Source organism: Squalius cephalus (genome assembly GCF_949319135.1).
Source record: "Squalius cephalus genome assembly, chromosome: 18".
Classification (NCBI taxonomy): Eukaryota; Metazoa; Chordata; class Actinopteri; order Cypriniformes; family Leuciscidae; genus Squalius; species Squalius cephalus.
Window position 1 is genome coordinate 36,115,103 of NC_137139.1, and position 24,132 is coordinate 36,139,234.

Sequence of the window (24,132 nt, forward strand, 5' to 3'; positions counted from 1 at the left end):
ATATGGCACATATGCACACCTAATTTTGTGAAGTTGTCATAAGTCTAGTCTGTGTTTCTGTCTTGTTTCATGTTTAGCAGCTCCCAGTTATGTTTATTAGTCTTCCCAGGTGCTTCCTATTAGCCACGTGTGTCTAGTTCAGTCTTTGTCAATCCTTACTGTTTGTTTGCTGGTTGTTCTGTTCCCGCGCCTTGTTTCCTGAGTCTGAGTTTATGTTTGTGTAGTCTGAGTTTGTGTAATAAAGGAATACTGCAAATGGATCCTACTTCCTCGTCTGCTTCAACCACCCGTGACAGAAGTTCTACGTAGAGCAGACCATTTTTCAGTCATTTAAATGTAATTTTTCATAGGAATTATATAGCATTTTTCACCTTTATAACACTTAAAGCTCCAGCTGTGGCCGATGTCCATTAAAGTTTGCAGAATCACGTGCCGCATGTGCTCACCTAAGCCCCTTTCACACAGCGCGTTGATCCAGGGAAATTGCTAGAGTGCCTTCTGTGTGAACGCAAACACGTCCCGGGACTGATGCCGGGATGGGGACCTGGTAACATTGCCCGGGATCAGTCCCGGAACGCGCCCTGTGTGAACAAAAGCCAGGACCAGTGCCGTACGGGGTGTGTCGTAGTGATGATGCACATGCCATCGCAATGACGTAGTTATCGTGCGACTCTGTTGCTCTTAGAAGAAAGTGAAAAATTGTTCGTCATCGACAAAGAAAGAACGAAATTATGTCTGCAAACTGGAATGAAGCAGAAACCGGGGAGCTCCTTACTATCCACGCTGAAGCTGAGATTGTTCGCCAGCTTTGTGGAACGTCACATCCTGACGTCACGCGTCTTTACGGGATCTTTACGGGATGTGTGTGAACGCACTCAAAGATTCCGGAAAATCACTGGCAGTGAATGAACCAAAATTTAACGATCCCGGGATAAATCCAGAAACACATTATCCGTGTATTTTCCAGAATCTCTGTGTGAAAGGAGCTCTAAATTATACAAAGTTCTGAGTTTTCTTCTAGGAATGATAGGATTTTGGGTGGACGTTTTGGGAAAACACCCTTTTTCTAAATGACCCAGCTATAGCTATCCAAAGGCTAAAGTAAAAAAAAAGAAAAAAAAAAAAGGTACAACTATTGACCTAGAGAGTCCCGAGATTTGTGCCGCAGTGGTTTAATTGAGGTTGAGCCAAAAGCCTAGGGCTAGTTTGCCGAAGATGTTTTATGAAACAATCCATATTATTTAATGAACAAATCGATTGACAGTGGCAGTCCTAGAAGCAAAGTTGCTCAGAATGTTCTATCATATGGTATATGAATGTCGTGGGTGTGTGTGAAAAGTCGTGGGGTATACAACCCTTTGAACACGTGAAAAACGCAAAGGCGCCCCCAGGTGGACGCCTCATAGGGCCATGAGTCAAACAGGCCCAGTGGGTTTCATTTCGATGGGCCTCCGATAACCTTGTCTGATAGCTACTCAAACTTCATTAGCCGCCGGCGGCCGTGTTTTTCGAGATACGCGAATGTCCTCAAAGGCAGCCTTGGACAAAGACACCGCATGCCAATTTTCCAGTCAGTCAGACTTAGGGTTGCGCAGTTATAGCCATTATTATGTTTTTTATTTATGTTATAGCGCCACCAAGTGGCCAGTCGCCGCGTGAACCGCAGAATGAGCTCTTGCATAAGTGAAAATATCACATTCTGATCATGAGTTATAGCCATCATAGTAAAAGTGGCTCCTCCCACTTCAAAAGTTTTGGCGGCCCTTAGAGACCATGAATCAAAATTTCAACTTTTTTTTTTTTTGATAATTATTGACAATCAGACTCCAGAGAATCTTGATGCACTGGTTTGGTTCCGATCAGGCCAAAAACCCAGGACTAGTTCGCAAAATTTGTTTGTTTTTTTCAAAAAATCTGAAATACCAAAAAAATACCCAGGGCAACAATCGAATGCATTTTGTCTGTCTTGAGTCAAGTATTCTAACGATATAAGACACTTGAGCCTACGCCTAACGGTTTAGGAGTTATGAGCAATTTCACACTTTTGTCCGCTGCAGCGCCCGTGTCAGGCCGATCGGGACGGGACGCTGTAAACGCTGTGAGAACTACCAGCCCTCAAAGTTTCAAGTCTCTACGACTCATGGTTTGGTCTTCCTGATCAGTTTTAGGGGAGAATGCTGATCCTTGTAACATTTACAGTAGGGTTTCAGTAGCCTGACGTCGTCATACTCAGATTCTAGTCAGAATACGAGTCTGATACTGGTCCATTGAGCTTTGATTATGGGGCGTGTTTCAACCGAACCAGGAAAGAAAATGCCTCTGCACTCAATTGGATAGACCTACAACCAATCAGAGCAACGGAGTAAGTTTTCATTCATGTTTCCGATCGACAAACGCCTTGATCGCGGTTCTCTTTTCCTCTTTTAAAATTAATGCGCTGTCGATATCTTCTATAACAGACGCGATGGCGGAATCTACACATGATGTTTCATAAACAAAGATCGGCAGGAGCACGTTCACATAATCAATCCAATCAACTTGTCATGAAATACAATGTCTACACTATCAGCATGAGAGGAAGCATATTATTCACTCTGTCAACTCACCTAACATTCCTTGACAGTTTTCAGCATCCCTCCACTCACTCTCGGCTTGTCCTTCCACAGCCAGGAATACGGGGGAGGTACTTTGGGTTCGGGCCGAATACCGAGCCCGGAGCCCTCTCCTCAGACAGCACGCCAAAAATGCATTTATTCTATCTGACTTATTTGTAAGCGTGAAATCGTGAAATCTCAATTCTCCAGCGGCAGTCATTTGAATTCAACCCAAGCGCTCGTTGATGACGTCGATGATTACGTTACCGTTGCTCATCTGTCCATCATCGTATAAAGCCCGCCCTGACAATTTGATTGGTACGAACAATTTTTGTTCGGGCATAATAGCTCCTCAACGGATCGAGTCCAGACCGAACTTCCCGACCTAAAAAAATTGTGGGTGGGGCTAAGTTCGGCTGGCATCCAGGCTAGGGTTTCAGGGCCACAGTCGCTTGCTTTGCTCCTGAATCACTCACTCACTCTTTAAGACTCGCTGCCACCTACTGGCGGCTTTAGTTTCAAATTTAAAAGTATCATTTCATCTTTCACATCATTTCATATTTCTATATTCAAAATGTTATATTTAAAACATCTCATAACATTATTTATGCGATTGTAATAGCAGTGTAAATCTCTCAGTTGCATTGAAGTCTGTGAATAAATCTAAAGGCCACTTCAGGTGCAGCTTCTGCAGTGCAAAGATCTGGATTTAGTTGATATGATTTTATTTGATTGATTCAATTTAACTTACTATTTAAATATTTTTTTAAACAAATTCATATATTTTATATCCAAGAATTTGACAAGAAAGATGATGCATACATTTAATAAGCTTAGAAAAAACTGCACTTATAAAGGTAAAAAGTTTCCCAGGAATCAATTATAGGTGGCAAATATTTCCCCGTAATGGGAAAGATAATGTCTATGGAAGTAAAATAATGACAAATGTTTCTGAAACAAAAAAGCTTGTTGAATTGCATTGAAAATGCAAAAATAATATGCATTGCATTAACCCTGCTTGCATTTTAATGAATTGTATTTTTAGGGCTTGCATTTTTATGGGCTGAAATTCAACACTGTTGTATATATAAGCTGTGAATATTTCAATTCAAAATATTTCACACACGTTTTCACTATTAAAAATTAAATAATCCATATTCACCTTTCAGATATCCCTTCCAAAATGTTCATTCTGTTTAAAAATACAACCTATAATATTCAACAGGCAATTTTCAGTCCATTTTATTTTGCTTTACAAATTCGCTTCCATAAACTCAGTGGTTCAAATTCGACAGAAAATTCCAACATTTGACATCTGGGAACAGCAGGAATATCAGTAGATTGGCGATTGATGATCTCCATAGCTGTTAGTCTCCTCACCAGCAGGGGGCGCAAGCGGCTGTTGACGAAAACTCTAGAGCAACGGGTGAGAGACTCATTCATTCATAAAAACAGATTAACAGAAATGGAGCAAGCCATCAGTATTTGTGATGATGATCAGGGCCAGTATATATAAAAGCTGATGAAGACACAAAATCTGTGTTAACATTTAAGTCTTCACAGTTTTGCAAATGTAAGCAGCTTTCTCTACCGTGAACGACATTATAATGTTATTCTTCCCCAATGCTGATGTACAGATCAAACATTAAATCTGAGGTAGTTTCAGATTCGGTTGTTTAGTTTTCTTAACTTTCTGCTGCAGAACTCAGGACACTTAGCATCACTTAACCCTTATGTGCTGTTGGGGATGTTTTCATCCACTATGGGGTATTTTTTAGTCTAAATTTGGCCATAACTTTCTCTGTGTTTCAGCAAATGGAATGATTTTTGGTGACAAATCTTATTTTGACACATATTTTGGGAAAATGCTTTGAAATTTTTCAAAAACTCAACAGTACACTGTGGGCAAATTTACTACCCTTTCGTTATGTTTGTGGCTGAAAACAGCCACTACTTTAAACTGCTGTAAAAATGTATCAGATAAATATTTTTTTCAATTTTTTTTGCATAAATCTATTAATCAACCTCAGTCCTGCTCAAAAATACTAAATGTTTAAAAAAAAATCAGGATTTTAACTCTTTAATTGCCAAATTCGTAAATGATGTCACTGATTTGGGAAAAAACACACACAAAATGACTCATTTTCAACATAAAATGTGATTGTGGACTGGATTTTTTTTTACCTTTTATCACAGTCTTGGACATGTCAAAGATTAGAAACAACATTGGTTTTGATGCATTGTTAGTTTTTGTGCAGCATCAGATTTTAACTTTTTCTCCCTCATTTACTGTTCGTGGCTGTTTTTGCCCCATTGACTTCCATTATAACCACATTTTTTGATTGCAAAGTCATGACACCATATAATTATGCATTTTTGATTGTTGGTGGTTTTCCATGTTGGGAAGAGGTAAAATTTGTCATTTTTACTGTTGATAACCAGGTGGAACCATTAACCCTTTAGATAGGCCTGTGCAAAAAAAAGCTTAGTTTCTGGCTTTTACATGGAGTTATATGGAGTTTATATGAAGTATAATAGCATAATAAAGTGTGTGTGTGTGTGTGTGTGTGTGTGTGTGTGTGTGTGTGTGTGTGTGTGTGTGTGTGAACTCACCTTGATGCGTCTGAGAAAATCAAAATATGCACCTCAACTCTCAGAACTACATGGAGTAAACAAAAACAAAGTAAGTGTATTTATGCATCTGCTGCCTTTTGATGGTGAGAAATGCAGACTAAACAAAAACAAAGCAAGTGGATTTAAACACGTGCATGCAAGCCTGCTGGTCATTTGATGGTGAGAAGAGCAGCAAGCAACATGAGAAAGGGCTTGACTTGTAGTGAAGTTTTAGAGATGATTATGCAGCCTGACCCCTCCAGCGAGCTGCAGGATGTATCGTCTTCTCCCTCTGACACCACAGACTCAGGAGAGTCAGATCCTGATTTGGATGTTGCACCCTCATCATCCTCTCTAGCTTCCACTGAAGGCGAGGAGGATTCGGAGGATTCGGAGGATCCTGGCTCTGGGTGGATTGGGAGAAACGGCGAAGTGTGGTTTTCCACCAACGCAGAGACAACTCCCTTTATTCAGCCTGCCAGAGGCGTGACTCCAGGGCCGACGCGCTATGCCATCACAAGGCATAGTCATACATGTTTGTATGACTGTACAAACATGTATGTGTTGACGCAAGTCATGCTGACAATGAGGTCAATCATCTCCTCCGTAAAAAACAGATTGAACATGGAATCCATGTTCTGGACCCTTGTGATGGCATAGCGCGTCGGCCCTGGAGTCACGCCTCTGGCAGGCTGAAGAAAGGGAGTTGTCTCTGCGTTGGTGGAAAACCACACTTCGCCGTTTCTCCCAATCCACCCAGATCCAGGATCCTCCGAATCCTCCTCGCCTTCAGTGGAAGCTAGAGAGGATGATGAGGGTGCCACATCCAAATCAGGATCTGACTCTCCTGAGTCTGTGGTGTCAGAGGGAGAAGACGATACATCCTGCAGCTCGCTGGAGGGGTCAGGCTGCATAATCATCTCTAAAACTTCACTACAAGTCAAGCCCTTTCTCATGTTGCTTGCTGCTCTTCTCACCATCAAATGACCAGCAGGCTTGCATGCACGTGTTTAAATCCACTTGCTTTGTTTTTGTTTAGTCTGCATTTCTCACCATCAAAAGGCAGCAGATGCATAAATACACTTACTTTGTTTTTGTTTACTCCATGTAGTTCTGAGAGCTGAGGTGCATATTTTGATTTTCTCAGACGCATCAAGGTGAGTTCACACACACACACACACACACTACACACACACACACACACACACACACACTTTATTATGCTATTATACTCCATATAAACTCCATATAACTCCATGTAAAAGCCAGAAACTAAGCTTTTTTTTGCACAGGTCTATCTAAAGGGTTAATGGTTCCACCTGGTTATCAACAGTAAAAATTACAAATTTTACCTCTTCCCAACATGGAAAACCACCAACAATCAAAAATGCATGATTATATGGTGTCATGGCTTTGCAATCAAAAAATGTGGTTATAATGGAAGTCAATGGGGCAAAAACAGCCACGTAAATGAGGGAGAAAAAGTTAAAATCTGATGCTGCACAAAAACTAACAATGCATCAAAACCAATGTTGTTTCTAATCTTTGACATGTCCAAGACTGTGATAAAAGGTAAAAAAAAAAATCCAGTCCACAATCACATTTTATATTGAAAATGAGTCATTTTGTGTGTGTGTTTTTTCCCAAATCAGTGACATCATTTACGAATTTGGCAATTAAAGAGTTAAAATTCTGATTTTTTTTTAAACATTTAGTATTTTTGAGCAGGACTGAGGTTGATTAATAGATTTATGCAAAAAAAATTGAAAAAAATATTTATCTGATACATTTTTACAGCAGTTTAAAGTAGTGGCTGTTTTCAGCCACAAACATAACAAAGGTAGTAAATTTAAACAATGCACAAGGGTTAATAATACAGTGATATAAAAGACCAAACTCGCACCTTATGGGGATGTAGGCTACAACAAGCAAGCAGATGGACCAGAATATGACCGTGATGCGCAAAGTTTGAAGCTAAGTGATTCCCGGTGAAGTACTGGCATAAGTTGGCTTGACACTGGATGTTCGCACATTTAGGGACTGTCTCTAAAGTTACATACGAAATTGGTACACTTTGGGAATCTACTGATATTCCTGCCGTTCCCGGATGTCAAATGTTGAATTTTCTGTCGAATTTGAAGCAAATTTTTTAAAGCGAAATAAAAAACTGAACTGAAAATTGCCTGTCAAATATTATAGTTTGTATTTTTAATAGAGATGCACCGATTACAATTTTCTAGGCCGATTCCGATTTCCATTTTTCATTGAGTTTGACCTGCCGTTACCGATTTTAGCCGATTCCGATTTCATTTTTTTTTCTAACCACTTTCAACACACACAAATATTTATTTTCGATCTTATCTTTAACCCTTTCACACACAAGTTTAAAATATTCTAACTGACACCCCCACAGAGAATTTTTTCAAGGCGAACGTTCCCTTTAATGTTTCCATGGTGACGCGTCACGCGATACACCGCAGCCACAATAATACTGTATGACAGATGTGTCGCTTTTATTTCGCTTTTCCTTTTTTATTCAAAATATTCACAAACTTGCTTACCATGTCATCAACTAGCCTATCTGATATTCCGATTCTCAAATACATGTAAGTGAGTGTGTTTGGTCGTTTAAAAATCTTTTAATCGTTTAATCTTTTTTGTGCCAGTTAAGTGAAATAGAGTAGCCAATATTTTTTAAAGTTATTAGCACACATCTTTTAAAGGGGGGGTGAATTGCTGTTTCATGCATACTGAGTTTTTTACACTGGTAAAGAGTTGGATTCCCATGCTAAACATGGACAAAGTTTCAAAAGTTAAGTTGTACGTTTGAAGGAGTATTTTTGTTCCAAAAATACTCTTTCCGGTTTGTCACAAGTTTCGGAAAGTTTTTTTCGAGTATGGCTCTGTCTTACGTAAGATAGAGCGGAATTTCCTTATATGGGTCCTAAGGGCACTTCTCCGCGGCCGCGCGCGCACTCGCAGACCAGAGAGAGAAGAGAGCGAAAGCAGTACGTTACCTCAAAGCGCTATGCTCGGCTTTTAGGGAAGTCAATGTCACCAAAGAAGTGGGTTTTTGGTTGGCAGGGCAAGACAACCCTGCACAGATTCCCAAAGAACCCAGCGTTAAGGGAATAGTGGATGGAGTTTGTTTTTTCGAAGCATCAAAGGAGGTTGTGCACGACTCTTTGTTCCCTGCATTTCGACGATGATTGTTTTATAAACAAAGCCCAGATCGACTTATTTGCAGATCGTCTAATGCTTAAGGATCGAGCAGTCACGGTGAGTAAACTACTTCAAATGTCTCTCTGTGTTGTTGTTAGATCAGTTAGCACAGCTATAGCACACCGCCCACACGGCCCGCCCCCAGCCGCTCGGTTTTTTCCGTAAAGACTCGGTACAGCCAATCTTTAACTTATAAATATAATAAAACTAAAGACGTTTTGGAGATATGAAGGATGCAATACTACTCTATAGGTACTCAAGATTAACAGGAGATTGAGTGAAAATGAGCATTTCACCCCCCCCTTTAAGTTAGGAGTAGACCTCAAATACAGTTCCACTTCATAAGAAAAACTAAAACTACAAGACCACTACACAAGAACTACTGTGATCCAATGCAATGGCTAAAACCTTCAAATTATTTAATCCTGGATATACTGATCCCCCAGCACAAATAACTGACTTGTGTTATTTGTGTAACACAACTAACTACTAATCACAGTAGTTCTTGTGTAGTGGTCTTGTAGTTTTAGTTTTTCTTAAAAACTAAAACTACAAGGGAATTGTGTTGTCAGAATAGTACTCAAGAGCCACTCAGATGCAGCCACTCCCATATACATTGGGCTTATGTTGCATGCACACACACGCAAGAAGGAATTGATTGACAAGCTCTCTCACTTGAGAGTGTGCATTACATATGATCGTGTCCTCAGTTTGTCAGCAGAGATGGGAAACCGTGTTTGTAGTCTTTAGTTTACAGAGATGAAAATGTGGTCTGTCCACCAATGATGCGGGGTATTGTATTCACAACTGCGGCTGTTGATAATGTTGATCATAATCCATCTTCAACAACAGCTAAGAATTCTTTTCACGGAACCTCCATCTCCCTCTTTCAACATCTGTCTTCAGAGAGGGAAGGAGTGAGTCGAAACATTGTTTCATCTCAATAAGCCAGATCATGCTTCAAAAACAATCTACCCTTTGCCTCAAAACTATACAGATGTCTTCCCTGTCAACTGCAACATTAAGACCTCATCTGTACCATCATCCCATGTTCAGTCCTTGAGCAGGCACAATGCTGGGTATATTAAGCAGGAGTGTGAATGGCTAGAATATGTCAGATCAACAAGTGACAAAGCTGGAGATCTCAGTGATTTGTCATGGGCTGCATACCATGCAAGTCAGCAGTCATTGGACATTGATGCCACATGCATTACATCGCTATTACCTCTTTTCCTTGAGAATGCACACACAGTTGCAATGATCAGGCACTCAATAGATGTCATCAGAAATGCAATTAATCATTTGCATCCAGAGCAAACCCCTGTGATTGCCTTTGACCAGCCACTATTTGCCTTGGCCAAGCAAATACAGTGGAAGTGGCCAGATAGATATGGTGAAATTGTGATTCTTTTTGGGGGTCTCCACATTGAGATGGCATTCTTGAGGACTTTAGGAGACTGGCTGCAAGGAAGTGGTTGGGTAGAGGCTCTTGTTCAAGCAGACATTACCACAACAGGCACAGCTGACTCTTTCTTAAAAGTGGCCCATGTTGCTCGTATGAAGAGAGCCCACCAAGTAACAGTGGCTGCATTGTACATTTTGCAACGTGCTGCATATGATAATTACATGAATATGCATTCCTCCAGTGATGTGCTGAGCTTTGATGAATGGTGCAAGAGGCAAAAAGATACAGTCCCACAGTTTCAGTATTGGGCCACAGTTATGGAGCTTGAGCTGTCTTTTTTTTTATCTTTGTAAGGTCTCTGTGGCTGGGCTCTTTTAACATGTATCTTGATGCCTTGACTGACCTCACACCATGGTTTTTCGCCCTTGATCATACCAATTATGCCAGATGGATTCCGGTACATTTGAGGGACATGGCAGAGCTCCCCACCAAGCATCCACAAGTTTACAAAGAGTTTTTGGCTGGCAATTTTGTTGTGCAGAAGACAAAAAGAGTGTTCTCTGCAATTCCCATCGATCAAGCCCATGAGCAGAATAATGCCCGTGTGAAGGGGGATGGTGGAGCCGTTGGCTTGCTAGACAATCCTAGTGCACTGCGGCGGTGGATGGTTGCTGGGCCTGAAGTGGCTAGGGTTATCCAAGAATTTGAAGAGGCACATCAGAGTGGCCCTAAGGACAGAATTAGGCATCACCATGATCAAAGCCCAAGTGTCCAAGTGAAATTTGCTAGGGATGTTCAGTGCCTTGTAAAGGTGATCCAAGAACTTGGGAACCCATTTGAAGAGGAGAGCAGGGATATCATTGTGCTTGATTCAAAAGAAATAGCTGACCCTTGTGCGGTAAAGACTGTGCAGAATGTTCATCAAATTGGACAAGATCAATTCAAGGCATTTACACTCGATCGCCTAGTGAATAGAACAAAATCCATTTATGATCCCATTTGTCACAATAAATTGAAGGTCTTCCGAACAAGTTCTATGAAAACTCCCAGCAACAGTCAACAAAGATTAGTGACTCTCAGAAATGATATGGAACTCTTTTCAAGGCTTTACATAGGTTGCCAGAACAGGGATGGAAATCTTGAATTCTTCCGCCATGAAAATCAATCCTGCCCTCCTGCTTTCTCTGAGAATGGCAAGCTCAGCCAGTGTACCAAGAGTGACCTCCTGTTTTGTCTTGAAGAAGGTTGTCCTCCTAAGTCAGAGGCTCCCAATGTCTCCTGTGTTGTCCTTGATGGAGCAGCGATCATACAAATGCTCAAGCCTACTGGCTCAAGAAGATTTGCAGAGTATGCCCATCAAGTGTTCCTTCCTTATATTTCCTTGTGTCATCAAAAATCAACTCGTGTTGACTTGGTATGGGACAGGTACTTTGCCGACTCCATCAAAGGCACTGCAAGAGCAAAGCGTGGTAAAGGGATCCGCAGGCGTGTATGTGCTGAAGCAGCTTTGCCAGCGAACTGGCAGAGCTTTCTAATGGTGCGTTCACACCGGACGCGAATAGTGCGTCAGGCGCAAGTGATTTCAATGTTAAGTCAATGCAAAGACGCGTTATGCGCGTAAAAAAAAATTCCTGTCTTTTTATGTGAAATCTTTCACATAAAAACTCGATTTCTATATGAGAGATACTCATTTTGTATTGAATTGTTACGTCCACATAATATACTTGGCATCTAGAGGTTATGGAACGTAACATAGACATAATAAAATAGAAATAATTGAATAGAAAGTTGTTTAAAGTAATATATTTGCACTCTATTGAGGAGAAGTAATGTGATTAATTAAGAAACAGGCAGAGACCAAACTGGATTTGTACTTGCTTTTAGTAAGTAATATAGTTTGATGTAATAAAACACCGAATAATACAACAAACAGTGAACCAAATATACTTCCAACTCAATACACATCTATTTACAAATTATATACAACAAAAGACAAACGATTACAAAGTGAGGGACAAGAGCGGTGCTAAAGAAAATAAATAAATAAAACAAACACATTAACTAAACCCAGGACAAACACTAAACCTAAGTAAAGAAAACAGAAAAGAAAATAATCTTCAGCGTAAAACGCCACTAACTACACTACCTAATAAACATAAATACATAGATTGGCACCCGCTCATAAACTAGTGTGCTAAACAGTTTTTACTCGGCGTGTTGTAAAATGTAAATCACGTGATGTACTAACCTGGTCCCATCGCTATGCATCAATGAAAGACGTAAGAGAAAATCAAGAGTCGGATCACAGCATAAACGCAGTAAAACAGCGTTATGGAGAGCTCAACAGAGTAAACTTTAACACACCAAAACTAAGCAATAACAAGCAAGAACAAACAACCACAAGAGAGCAAAACAAAGGAGAAACGAAGCTGCTCTCCCGCGCTGGCGTCATTTCCGGATCTTTATACGCGCCTACCAGTCTCTGATTGGTTCTCGGGCTGTCGGGTGAACTCGATGAGTGACAGGAACACCATCCAATCACTGGTCCTGTGAGAAAGAATAGCGAAAAGAGAGAGAGAGAAAACAAAACAACCCTCCCAAACCATACAGGACGTAACATGAATGCTATTTATTCCATATCTATTCTAGATTATATGAAAGATTATTAATCTAATGTAAAGACAACAAACACAATTTAGTGTATAAAAACAAAACAAAAAAATCACACTTTTCACTTTTGGAGGCTGGCTCCATTTATTATCAAAACAAAAATAAATGACAGATTAGGTGGGTGCGGGCGAGGGTGAACCTTGCGCCGGGCTGTACAGCGCGGGCTCGTCAGGCAGCGACCACCACTCGAGGCCGAGGCTTATACGGCCTACGCTATCCACGTCAGCGTCCTCACTGTTAGGTCCACCAAACCTACCTCCTGGAGCAAATTGTGAAACTCCTGAAACCCTCCGGAGGGTCTGGTGGACCCGAGTACAGCGAAGATGTCCCCTACGCAGCTGTTTCTGCTCTCCAGAGCATATACGAGCGGTGACTCTCTCGAATAATGCTAATGCTAATGCTAATGCTCGATAAACATCTAAAAAAGATGGCCGCCAACGGGTTTCGAAACTTTCGCCTCCGGATTTCGCTCTTGACGCACGAATTAACACAAAGTGGTCAAGCGTATAACTAGACGTGGCAGGCGCAAATTTGACGTGCTATTCGCGCGTCTTAACTGTTTAAAAACAGTTGACCTTTTTGTATCACCATTGGTGAATTGCTTTGGTAGAGACAAGACAAAGATTAGCTCTTAATCACTTGTCACTGTAATGTCTAATTTTGATCACATAACATGAATTTACAGATAATTCATTAACCCATGTATAGTAATATTTAGTATTACAGGAGCAAATTTTAAAACATATCTTATATTTTAAAGTTTAAAGACCTTCTTTGTGAAAGTGCACTCATATTTACATGCAGGGGTGCAAACACATGTATGGTCAAAAAAGAGAGAGGTAATCGAAGCCCTCGTCCCGCGGCAAATATCCAGGTACTACATTGCCACCATCCCCAACCCACCCCTATAGGCACATAGTCAAATGAAATTTAGAAAAACTATCTTGCACTTCTTCTTCTTGCCTTACTGCTACTTCCTGAAAACAATTTCACCTGATGATTTGAATAGCTCTTTTTGTAAAGAATTAATAATTCTAGGATGATTGGGGTAATTGTGTAGGGTAGGCCTAGTGCATCTGCATAGAAACTAATAAACAAAATACAAATATAAATACAATAAAACACAAATACACGAGAAATAAAGCAGTGCTTTATGTTTTTCAGATAAATGAACTGTATTTATTTATTTATTGCACAAGTCATACATAACTTCATTCATTCATTCATTCATTCATTACATGCATGAACGAATAAAAGAAAAAAAAGAAAAGGAACAGGAAGAAGAAAATCTTATGATACCTGTCGCTTATTTGTGCACATCAAAAATAAAATAAAAAACAGCTACTTTATAAATGAATCAACCCCAATCCTCACCCCAAACACCAAGTATTTTCAGTAATACCTATCTTTACACTTAATTATCATCATTTTAAGCGTGTTTAGTCATCATTTTTCTTGTAACATTCCTGTATTTTTTTCTTATACAAATTCTTAAATTTACAAACACTTTTGCAGCACTTCAGTTCATTGTCCAAGGTGTTCCATAGTTTAACTCCATAAATAGACACACACATCTGTTTTTGTGTAGTACATGCAAAAAGAGTTTTAAAATGATATTGCCTTCTATGGCCATCTTCCTCTGATACAAAAGTAAATAAATTTTGTAAGACCATAGGCAAAACTCTCTGCTTAGCTTTCCACATAAAAATCAAAATCTTCAAGTCAACCAAATCTTTGAATTTTAGAAGTCGAGACTTTACAAATAAACTATTAGTGGGTTCTCTGTAGATTAGATAGGTATAACACTGACAAGATTTGATAGTGAGCAAAGCATGCATGATTTTGATAAGGACTTGGACCCTGATAGCCATGTGTTGAATAGGACTTGGATGACTGATTAATATTAAGTATTAATACAGTTTATCTTTTGACAAAACGTGATTTTTCTCTTTCTCTTTTGTTGTTTTATTAACTTTGGTGTCACAAACAGCTGCAGGTATATTGGGTGCTGTCCCTTTAAGACGAATGCACGTATCTAATACCGGTAATGACACGCATCCGTTTTATTTTGACTGCGTTTACGGGGAAACTCGTTGAGACGGACACTGGCTTATTTTTTCGTGCACATGTCTGTTCAAACACAAATAGATAAGAAAGAAAAGGGAATTCGGTGTTCACGAACTTCACGTGCTGTCTGTCTGCGACTGCGTGGCTCTGTGCGCCGACAGACCATCTACATTTGGATGTTAAACATAATATATATAGCCTGATACAGCAAAGACAACGTCGGCAGTATTTGAAAATCGATAATTAGGCCTATTTTTTATTTAATTCTATTTAATTAGGCCTATATGCATTTGTCAAAATCGAGAGACTTTCAAGCATCAAAATGTAATTTATTAATATGTATTTGCGCCTTCTATTTTGTCTGAAAACTTCCAACACTCTTGCGTGTCGCGTGAAAAATAGGCGTCGGTTGCGGTTCTATTTCTAGCACGCGGTTTCGGCGCGGCTCGTGAAGTGTGTGTGTCACGCAGGCATTGTGCTCTAACACAAGCTCTAACCAGTTAACATGAGAGCCGACATAAAAACGGACACTCCACGCCACGCAGAGAGAAATGTGATGCAGCGGCAGATCCAGAGTGAGACAGAAACACTAGTGGTTCACGCCAGGCACGGCGCCAGGATTTCAGTTTTGGATGGGCCAGACCAATTGTGGGTGGGCCTTAAATTAAAAACGTTATCCAATCACTGTTTAACCTAATAAAAATTACTGACTAATATACTGTTATATTATCTGTGCGTATAATATAGATTTTAATAGCTTGATGCTCTTTAAATATTTTGTTGCATTGTAAAAAGTGTCGGTGCATAAGACGGACCTCTCCGCGATCGCTCTCCATGGTTCTGACCAAAGAAGAGCGCTTTGTAATCTCCATTACGCATCAAACCTGGCGTTGTCTCTTAGTGCGTTACGAAGACTCTTGAGTCTTGAGGTATAACTTAACTAAAGGTATACTACCACTAAAGGTACCATTGTCTTCAGGGCTATCATCCACTCGCGAGGCAGAGGCGCTGGCGCCCTCCTAGCAACGGCGCTGGTCGCCGAGAAAGATATGATACATCATGAGATGCGCAAATATGTCTGGAGACATGACATGTAAGACATGATTTTGACCACTTCATTGAGTTTTGTTTAGTAGAAAGACTTTTTTTTTAAAGATTTTCGTTTTGTATAAATTGTATCTTAATTTTGATCAATGTTTTACCAATCAATTGCCTGTATTTAATTAATAATAAGAAAATATATAGCAGACAATGTAATAAGGCGCCGGCATGATCACTTGCATTGCACGTGAACTGGAGGGTGCGAAACTCAGCTTGTGCCTCACAGATTTCAGAAATATAGGCTATCTATTATAGAAAGCTTGAAATGTCTACTTTTAAACGAAAATATTCAAAACCAAAAGAAATAGGCTCTCTGATTATGAAATCCATATGAAATGTGCATTTTTCTCGCGTTCATGGCGAGTCAGCATCGTCAGCAACTTCATCTTTGCAGCGACACATAAAACACCAGTTTATTAATAAATAATTAAATGTCTCCTCCTTGCTATTTTAGACACATTCATAATCATGACTTTTACCGGTTCTTTGTGGCTAGCAAGCATGCGGTCGTGCGCTTGACGTAAACTATCATTATCCTGTGTAGGCTATATAGCCTAAGTAGCATAATTCAAATAATATACAGGGGCGATTTATCCACGAATGGCTTAAATGAACAACGACTAGTCCGCTAAAAAAAAAAATTTTTAAGTCAGCCCTATTCCACATTTTTTCGAACCAGGCAACAGGACATCTGGGTTGAGCGAGCGGCCCTGCGGAATGAGCGAGCGGAGTGGAATATTCAGAAATGCGTTCTCCACTCACGAGCTCTGATCGGAACAAACCCGAACCACTGTCTGCTGAATTTGCGCAGAAACATCAAAATAGACATAACCAGCTTTTTAAAATGGTTTTTAAAACTAAACATTTAGACTATTTTAGCACAAATTATTACGATTTTTTATAGTTCTTGACAAAATTAGAATATATGAAACGTTTTTTTTGAAGAAGAAGAAGAAGAAGAAAAGTTTTGGGTGGGCCTGTTGAAAAGTGGGTGGGCCTAGGCCCGTCAGGCCCACCCATAACGCCGTGCCTGGTTCACGCTTGCGCACATACTGCTGGTTTGGCGCGCAGTGTTCTGATTCGCTTATTTCCTATTTACTTGTTGGTGGACGCAATCCAGAATTACTGTTGGTTAAATTATAATCAGACCCTCTCAAACCACCCCCCCCCCCCCTCCTTAAAAAAAAACCTCTTAGGATCTGCACAATTCACACAAGTCACCCAAACTGACGTGAAAAAAGTGGGAGGCGCCGAAAAGCGCGCTGTTTGCACTCCTGTACATGTATTTATGGTGAATTATGTTATTGCATTTTATGTTTCTGGCAGCTTTGAATCCATTTTCCCATTACGAAATCCATATCCACATTTTTTCAAAATGGCCGCCATGACCCCCAGGGGTCAAATTTCAAGCGCCTACGGTCCTAAATCTGATCAGACCCCCTTTGTGAGCCTTCCTACCAAATTTGATGCTTTTATCGCAAAGTGATCGATTTTTGCGCTTAACTGCCCTACTATTACTCGTGCTTATGTGTATTTAAATATCTGAAACCTAAAATAAACATTATGAGGCTGAAAACACTGCTTAGTTGTGATATGTGACAGCGCTGAGCGCGTCCGACTCTGGCTCAGCGCCAGCCAACGCGCGAAAGCACAGTTTGAATCTGGCAGTGATGCGACGTCACTGAACATCCTAAATGTGGCGCCGTACTCTCAGGGGCACAGAAATATAAAATCCCATATATGAGACCGGGTACGCTCAAAAGGTTAATCATGCGGCGCCCGAGTGCATTTGACCGGCATAAAATTGGCATATGTCAGACTGACTGACCGGCCGGTCGCCAGTCATGGCCGATCACGTGAAAATCGGCCAATTCCGGTCACCAGCCGATCAATCGGTGCATCTCTAATTTTTATACAGAATTAACATTTTGAAAGGGAAATCTGAGAGGTGAATATGGATTATTGAATTTTTAATAGTGAAAACGTGTGTGAAATATTTTGAATTGAAATATTCACAGCTTAAATATACAACCGTGTTGAATTTCAGCCCATGAAAAATGCAAGCCCTAAAAATACAATGCATTAAAATGCAAGCAGGGTTCGGCTAATAAAATTCAACAAGCTTTTTTTGTTTCAAAAACATTTGTCATTATTTTACTTCCATAAATGTCTGTCATCGAGATGTGAGTCTTGAGATCTGTAATTCTCTCTTCTCAGCCGTGGTCAGTTTGTCTGCAGGCGCTTTGCGTCAGTATCACTTTGTGTATCAGAGCATGAACTGGACTGAAGCTCAGAAACACTGCAGAGAGAAATACACAGATCTGGCCACAATCACCGACACACAAGATCAGAACGACGCAGAGCGGGTCATAAGGAGTGTGAACTCTAATGCTAACCCTGTCTGGATTGGGCTGAGGACCACAAACACATGGATATGGTCTCTGAATGACTCCACGTTCTACACAGCAAACCAGTCTCAGTACAGGAACTGGGAAACAGAAAAAACATCAGCACCAGCACAACCACAAGGAGATGGAGACTGTGCTTTTATGATGAAGGCTGATGGACAATGGCATGATATAGCCTGTAGTTCAACGATGCGATTCATCTGCTATAATGGTGAGTTGAGCTGTAAGATCACAACACACTGAAATGTGTTAAAAGACCATATTGAGTATTTTCATTTACAATACTAATAAATCACTTTTAGTTTTGAATGATGAACCATAATCGCATTTAGTGAATTTGTCTTTTTGTCCTTATGTTCTTGTTTCTTTGTCTTGTGTTTTATGCATTTAATTTCTCTTACATTTCACAATATTAGACAAACATCTTTCTCTTTTAAAGCCAGCAGTAAAGGATTCATCGGTGTACGGGAACAGAGGAATTGGACTGAAGCTCAGAGTTACTGTAGACAGTATCACACAGATCTGGCCAGTGTGAGGAATGATAGTGAGAATGATAAGATTAAGGACATCATAATACACAACCTAACTTCACCTGATAAAGCCTGGATCGGTCTGAACAGACTCTGGGTTTGGTCAGATAACAGCACCTCCACATTCACACACTGGTACACTGGTGAACCCAACAGTCCATCTGGAGTTGATATCTGCACCGCGATTAATATCATACAATACCAAGGACAATGGGTGGATGATCCTTGTACAACATCTTTTCCCTTTGTGTGTTATGATGGTAAGTAGACGCTCACACACACACAATCATCTGAACAAAGGCAACTCTACATGTGAAACAGAAACTCTAATCAGAGAATGAGTGCACTACAGCTTTAACCCAACACTAATCACACATTTCTGACTGCGTAAACCCCTGAGGCTAGTCTTACAAGTTAGACATCACATTTCTTTCTTTAAGACTGTTTTTTTAAATCAGTTTCATAAAAACATAGATTGGCCTAATTTGATACCGAAAAGTCAGACTGACGGCCCCTGACGAACTGCTAGTTCGTCACTGTCTTAACTTCATGGCTGTGTTTATGCAATCGGCGCCAGGTTTCATTAAAATATATTAATTTGCATTTTGAAGATGAACGAAAGTCTTATGGGTTTGGAACGACACGAGTGCAAGTAAACGATGACAGAATTTACATTTCTGGGAGGATTGTTGTTAAACTAAAAATGTTTAATGTTTTTTAGGGTCTAATTCTCACTATAAACTAGCAGCTTATGATAATGCATATTACTAGGATATTCACTGTTTATTAGCACATATTAATGCATTATTCTACATCCCTTCGCTTCACGGTTTTCTCCAGAGTGGCTATATATATAAATGAACTAAATTAATAATAAAAAATAAAAACATTATTTTCTTTTCTTTTTTTTACAACAAAAATGAATCATCACTGAGCTTACTTAAGCTGGACTGTGACGCTATTTTCTTCTGGAGTCAAACTTTGTTGCATAATTTTCCTAGCCTGGAAATCCAGACCCAAATCTGAAAGATTAATGGTCTGGCATCGACTAATGAAAATCGGCCAGCTCGAGGGGCGGCACCAAGCGTGCATTTGAAAATCTCACTGCATGCAATTGGATAACACTACGACCAATCACAACAATAAACCCCATACAATTAGGTTTAGCTTCCAGCGGAGCTAACTGGTAGATTAGACTCTTACCGTATCCGGTCGGCAAAACAGCAAAAACGCCCTTCTTGCAAAGGAAGGAATCGAGCGGCGTCTTCTGTTCCTGTTTTAGATAAAAAGCCAAGTCTAACTTATTCATTGTAGCGGCCAAAGCCGTTTCAAACAACTGGTGTTCATCCATAGCCATCTTGCAATGTTTACTAATGACTTTGACGTCGCAGCGCTGTCGTCATCTCGCCTCTGGCCCGCCTATATCAGATAACCCGCTGTGATTGGTGCAGCTCGGATACAAGGGCATATTTAATGAGCTTTAATGATTTCATAATCATTACTCGACGCCAGAGTAACTCGCTGAGCAAATAAAATTTGTGTCTTGCGAGAACTCTGGATTTCCAGGGAATAATTTTCCTGTTATCACTGTAAAGCTGCTTTGAAACAACCTGTTTAGTAAAAAGCGCTTTAGAAATAAAAATGACTTGACATCCCTTGATCCTGCTCAATACCTAAACTTAACAACAACCTTTCTAACTATTAATAAGCAGTAAATATGAGTATATATAAGCAAAAGTCGCAGTGAATAGTGACCGTTGTTGTTTCTTGATCTGTTTGTGTTGCAGATAAACTGGTTCTGATCAGACAGAATCTGACGTGGACAGGAGCTCTGAGATACTGCAGAGATGAAGACATGGACCTGGTGTCGGTGGACTCTAAGGAGATCCAGCTTCGGGTGGAGAGCGTGACCTCGATGGCCTCCACCGCTCACGTGTGGCTGGGTCTCCGTCACTCCTGCGTGCTCGGCCTCTGGTTCTGGGTCAGCGGTCAGACCCTGTGCTATGAGAAGTGGGCTCCGGGTCACGGCACCGGGGAGGAGGACTGCATTACGACAGTGAGATCCGGAGCCATTCACACCAGAAACCAGAGCTGGATCAGCCTTCCTGAAACTGAGACAAACAACTTCATCTGCACCAAGTGAGAGATTCAAGTAATGGTTTATGAAGATTCAATCAAGCCAAATTAACTTCATTTAAAGTCTATATGACCTTCACTTTTCTGAGATCAACTCATGTGGTGATGGATTCAAACATTTACTGTGTTTTCTTTCATTTTGCTTTATTGTTTTTTTATTTAGTGCATATTATCTAGTACTTACCATAAAATGTGATTTTTTGCATGTGATTTTCTCTTATTTGATAGTTGTTTTGGATAAAATCATCTGCTAAATGAATAAATGTAAATAGATACATGTAATGATATCATATAGATTAAAATATATTATGGAACATTTGTATGAACTGGTGAAGGTTAAACTGTGTTTACTTAAATAAAATTGTGATCTACAAATGTATACAGTGGCATCAAAAAGTATTTGGACACTTAAGAAATAATTAAAATTTACATGAGAAAAGCTCTAGCATCATTTGTGCACAGATGACACTTGATTTGATATTGTATTTCATCTAGTGCAATGAAATACAGATATTTTCAAGTGTCTTAATACCTTTTGAGGCTGCTGTACTTCCCTTCATATCCATTAATTTGGGGTATATAATTACCCAAAGAACTGTCTGTATTAGGGCTGGGTTGAAAATATGAATTTCTTGATTTTAATCAATTCTCATTTTGATGAACCAATATCAATTCTTAAATCAGTTGATGCGTGAACCAAACTTTCCTGAAAAATTATTTGTAGCGCCTCACATCCAATAATCACAATATGCTTTGTTACTTTTAATATAAAACAAAGTCTCAACTTTCAAAGTTTGTCATCTTAATCATGAAATATTCAAACAATAAATGTCATTTTGGCACTCTTTTATGTGTGACAGATCGCTGTAGAACAGATCATCTCTTCCTCTTTACTAGTTACAGCAACAAATAAACATGAATGAACATCAGAAGGAATGTTGAAAGATTCAAAGCAACTTATTGAAATCAATCATGTCTCATTTAATCCATCAGTCAACGTTTCAACCTTGGAAAGACGTCAATAAAACAGGTTCAACGTCACGCTTACCACAGAAAAACCATTCAATGCCTATAAACTCGATAGATAGCTAGAAAAATAACTGAGTTGAGATGCGTTAAGAGCTCGCTCAAGCACTGCGAAGCTAATCCATTTAGTGCTTTGTAAGTAATCAGAAATATTTAAAAATGTATACAATGTTTAATAGGGAGCCAATGCAGTGTTGACAGAACCGGGCTAATATGGTCATACTTGGTCTTATGGTCATCTGAGGAGCTAGATGTAGTTGGTGTAGAAAATGATGAAATGACTGTGTGCACTCCTTCTGTCAGCCCTGCATACGGGGAGCTGCTGGATTCAATGGCCCACGCCACAGCCAGGCTAAACTGGACTTAAAATAAACGGAAAGTCACTGGCGGTCGACTAGACGAGCGATTCCTGGCGGGTCCTGATCACCCCTTCCCTGTGAGCCTTCAGTTTCTCCCGGACCTTCACACTGAGGTGGTGAGGTCCTGGAAGAACCCATTTTTGAAGCGCACTCTTTCCTTTTAGCATTCAGATTATTCGATTGTGGAGGGATTATGTGCACAGAAGTAGGTGAAGATGGCCCTGTAAAAGAGACGCTGGATAGATATCTCTCACAGAGCAAGTGTCCTCATTGAGGGCTCGGGTCTTGCTGTCAAAGCTATGCCAGACCACCTCGCGAGGCCATAGGCGGCAGTGGGTCAGGCTGGTGTTGATACCAAGCCGACCCGCTCAAAGTCTAGGACCAGAGGCAGGGATTGTCTCCTGAGGCGGTCTCTGAACAGATTAGGCTCTCTGGGCCACCAAGCAGACGAACACTGCCATCGGTCATTCCATAGTGGTCATGGAGAGAATCCTGCGGCAAAATCTGTCAGGGATCAAGGAGAAAGAGAAAACTCTCCTCTCTGATGCTCAGGGAGCGTATTACAGAAAGATCCTAACTTTGGAATCCTATCTTATCTGTTTGGTAACCACGGCAATTTCAGTTAGGACCTCATTTAGGACAGAAGCTATTACAGAATGACATTTCTTAAGCGCATTACCTTATCTAAAATACGGATATGAAAAGGGTATTACAGAAGCATCCTATATTCTAAAAACTGTCTTAACTTTAGGACAACCCCACTGGTGTCCTAACTTCAAAAGTATGTAAAAGCCAACTGTAAAAAACACATAATAATAGCCCTGTCTGAGGACGGCGTCACATTTATTGATGATACAAGATGAAGAACAGCGATGTGGAAAGGCTGTGAACACCCAAATGATGTGCTGCACTTTGACGACAAAACTTCAGACTCCTATGAAATAATGAAGGATTGGGTCTTTGCCTTGTTTACCAAGCCTATCAAAACTTCACTTAATGAAAAGCACCACTTATTTTGTTTCTCCATTTTAATCTCTAGAGTTTTTCCATTTGACTTCACAGCAGCTGTTTGCGCGTCGTTGGATTTGATTACCGAACTCGATGGATTGTTGTCAACTCGATGTTTGCATACAAATCACTTAATGTTTATTAAAGGTATAGTTTAAAGAAGAGAATAGTTTCCCCTTGATAAAAAGATACCGAACCTGATATATTTAAATTTATCAACACTGAAATTGGAATTGAAGCTAATTGTGAAATTGTAGTCAACACCCAGCCCTAGTCTGTATTTACATAGATTTTGAATGTCAGTGATTTTCCTCTTTGATGGATTTCTGTAGTGGATTTGTGTCGGTTTGTGATTTATACTCATTTCTTACTGAGAAAATAAAGCTTTGGAAGAGATTTCATTTGTCACTGATTGTCATCCTGTGTGAATCTGATCTATTTTGTCACATGCTTAATATTTATTCTGGCGTACAAAACTGAGTGTTCTTTAAGATCCTCAAGTTTAGTACCACAGATGCATGATTTCAGAGATCAACACATGATGGTCCCTGAGGGAGGAGAATGAATCAGGACGACCCGTAAAGACTAGATGCGGCTGGAAGCGTCTAAAGCTTGAATGAGCTCACAATGAAGGTGAAAGTGACTGAAAGTGAAATTGAACAACTACATTACACTGAGTTTAATATAATTACAATCAGGGGCGGACTGGGACTTAATATGTGCAGAGCAATTTAACATCACTTACTAATATAAAAAGACAACACAATACAAAACATTCTAATTAAAATTTTTGTTTTTAAAGACTATTAAATGTTTAAAAAGATGGTTTTCAATTATCGTGTAACATTGTGTGGCTATAATTATTCATTTCATCTCTAGATATCAAGAAAGAAATTTAAGTGCAGAAAAATGTGTGATTGATTTTTTTATATATATATATAAGAAATGACAAATCTGTCATTAAAGAACACATACTACTTAATATTTAATACT

General features: G+C 39.8%; 1 protein-coding gene across 1 annotated transcript in view; it reads left to right on the forward strand.

The window, feature by feature from the left end:
* The window catches only part of LOC307145292 (C-type mannose receptor 2-like), a 25,745-nt gene extending 2,211 nt beyond the window's left edge, over window positions 1-23,534 (forward strand). Inside the window, exons 3-5 of the mRNA XM_079848319.1 lie at window positions 17,890-18,291; window positions 18,520-18,870; window positions 20,398-23,534. Of these exons, the coding sequence (XP_079704445.1) occupies window positions 17,890-18,291; window positions 18,520-18,870; window positions 20,398-20,753 (1,109 nt within the window). The 3' untranslated portion in view covers window positions 20,754-23,534. The remainder of the gene's footprint in view (window positions 1-17,889; window positions 18,292-18,519; window positions 18,871-20,397) is intronic.
* Window positions 23,535-24,132: the final 598 nt, after the last annotated feature.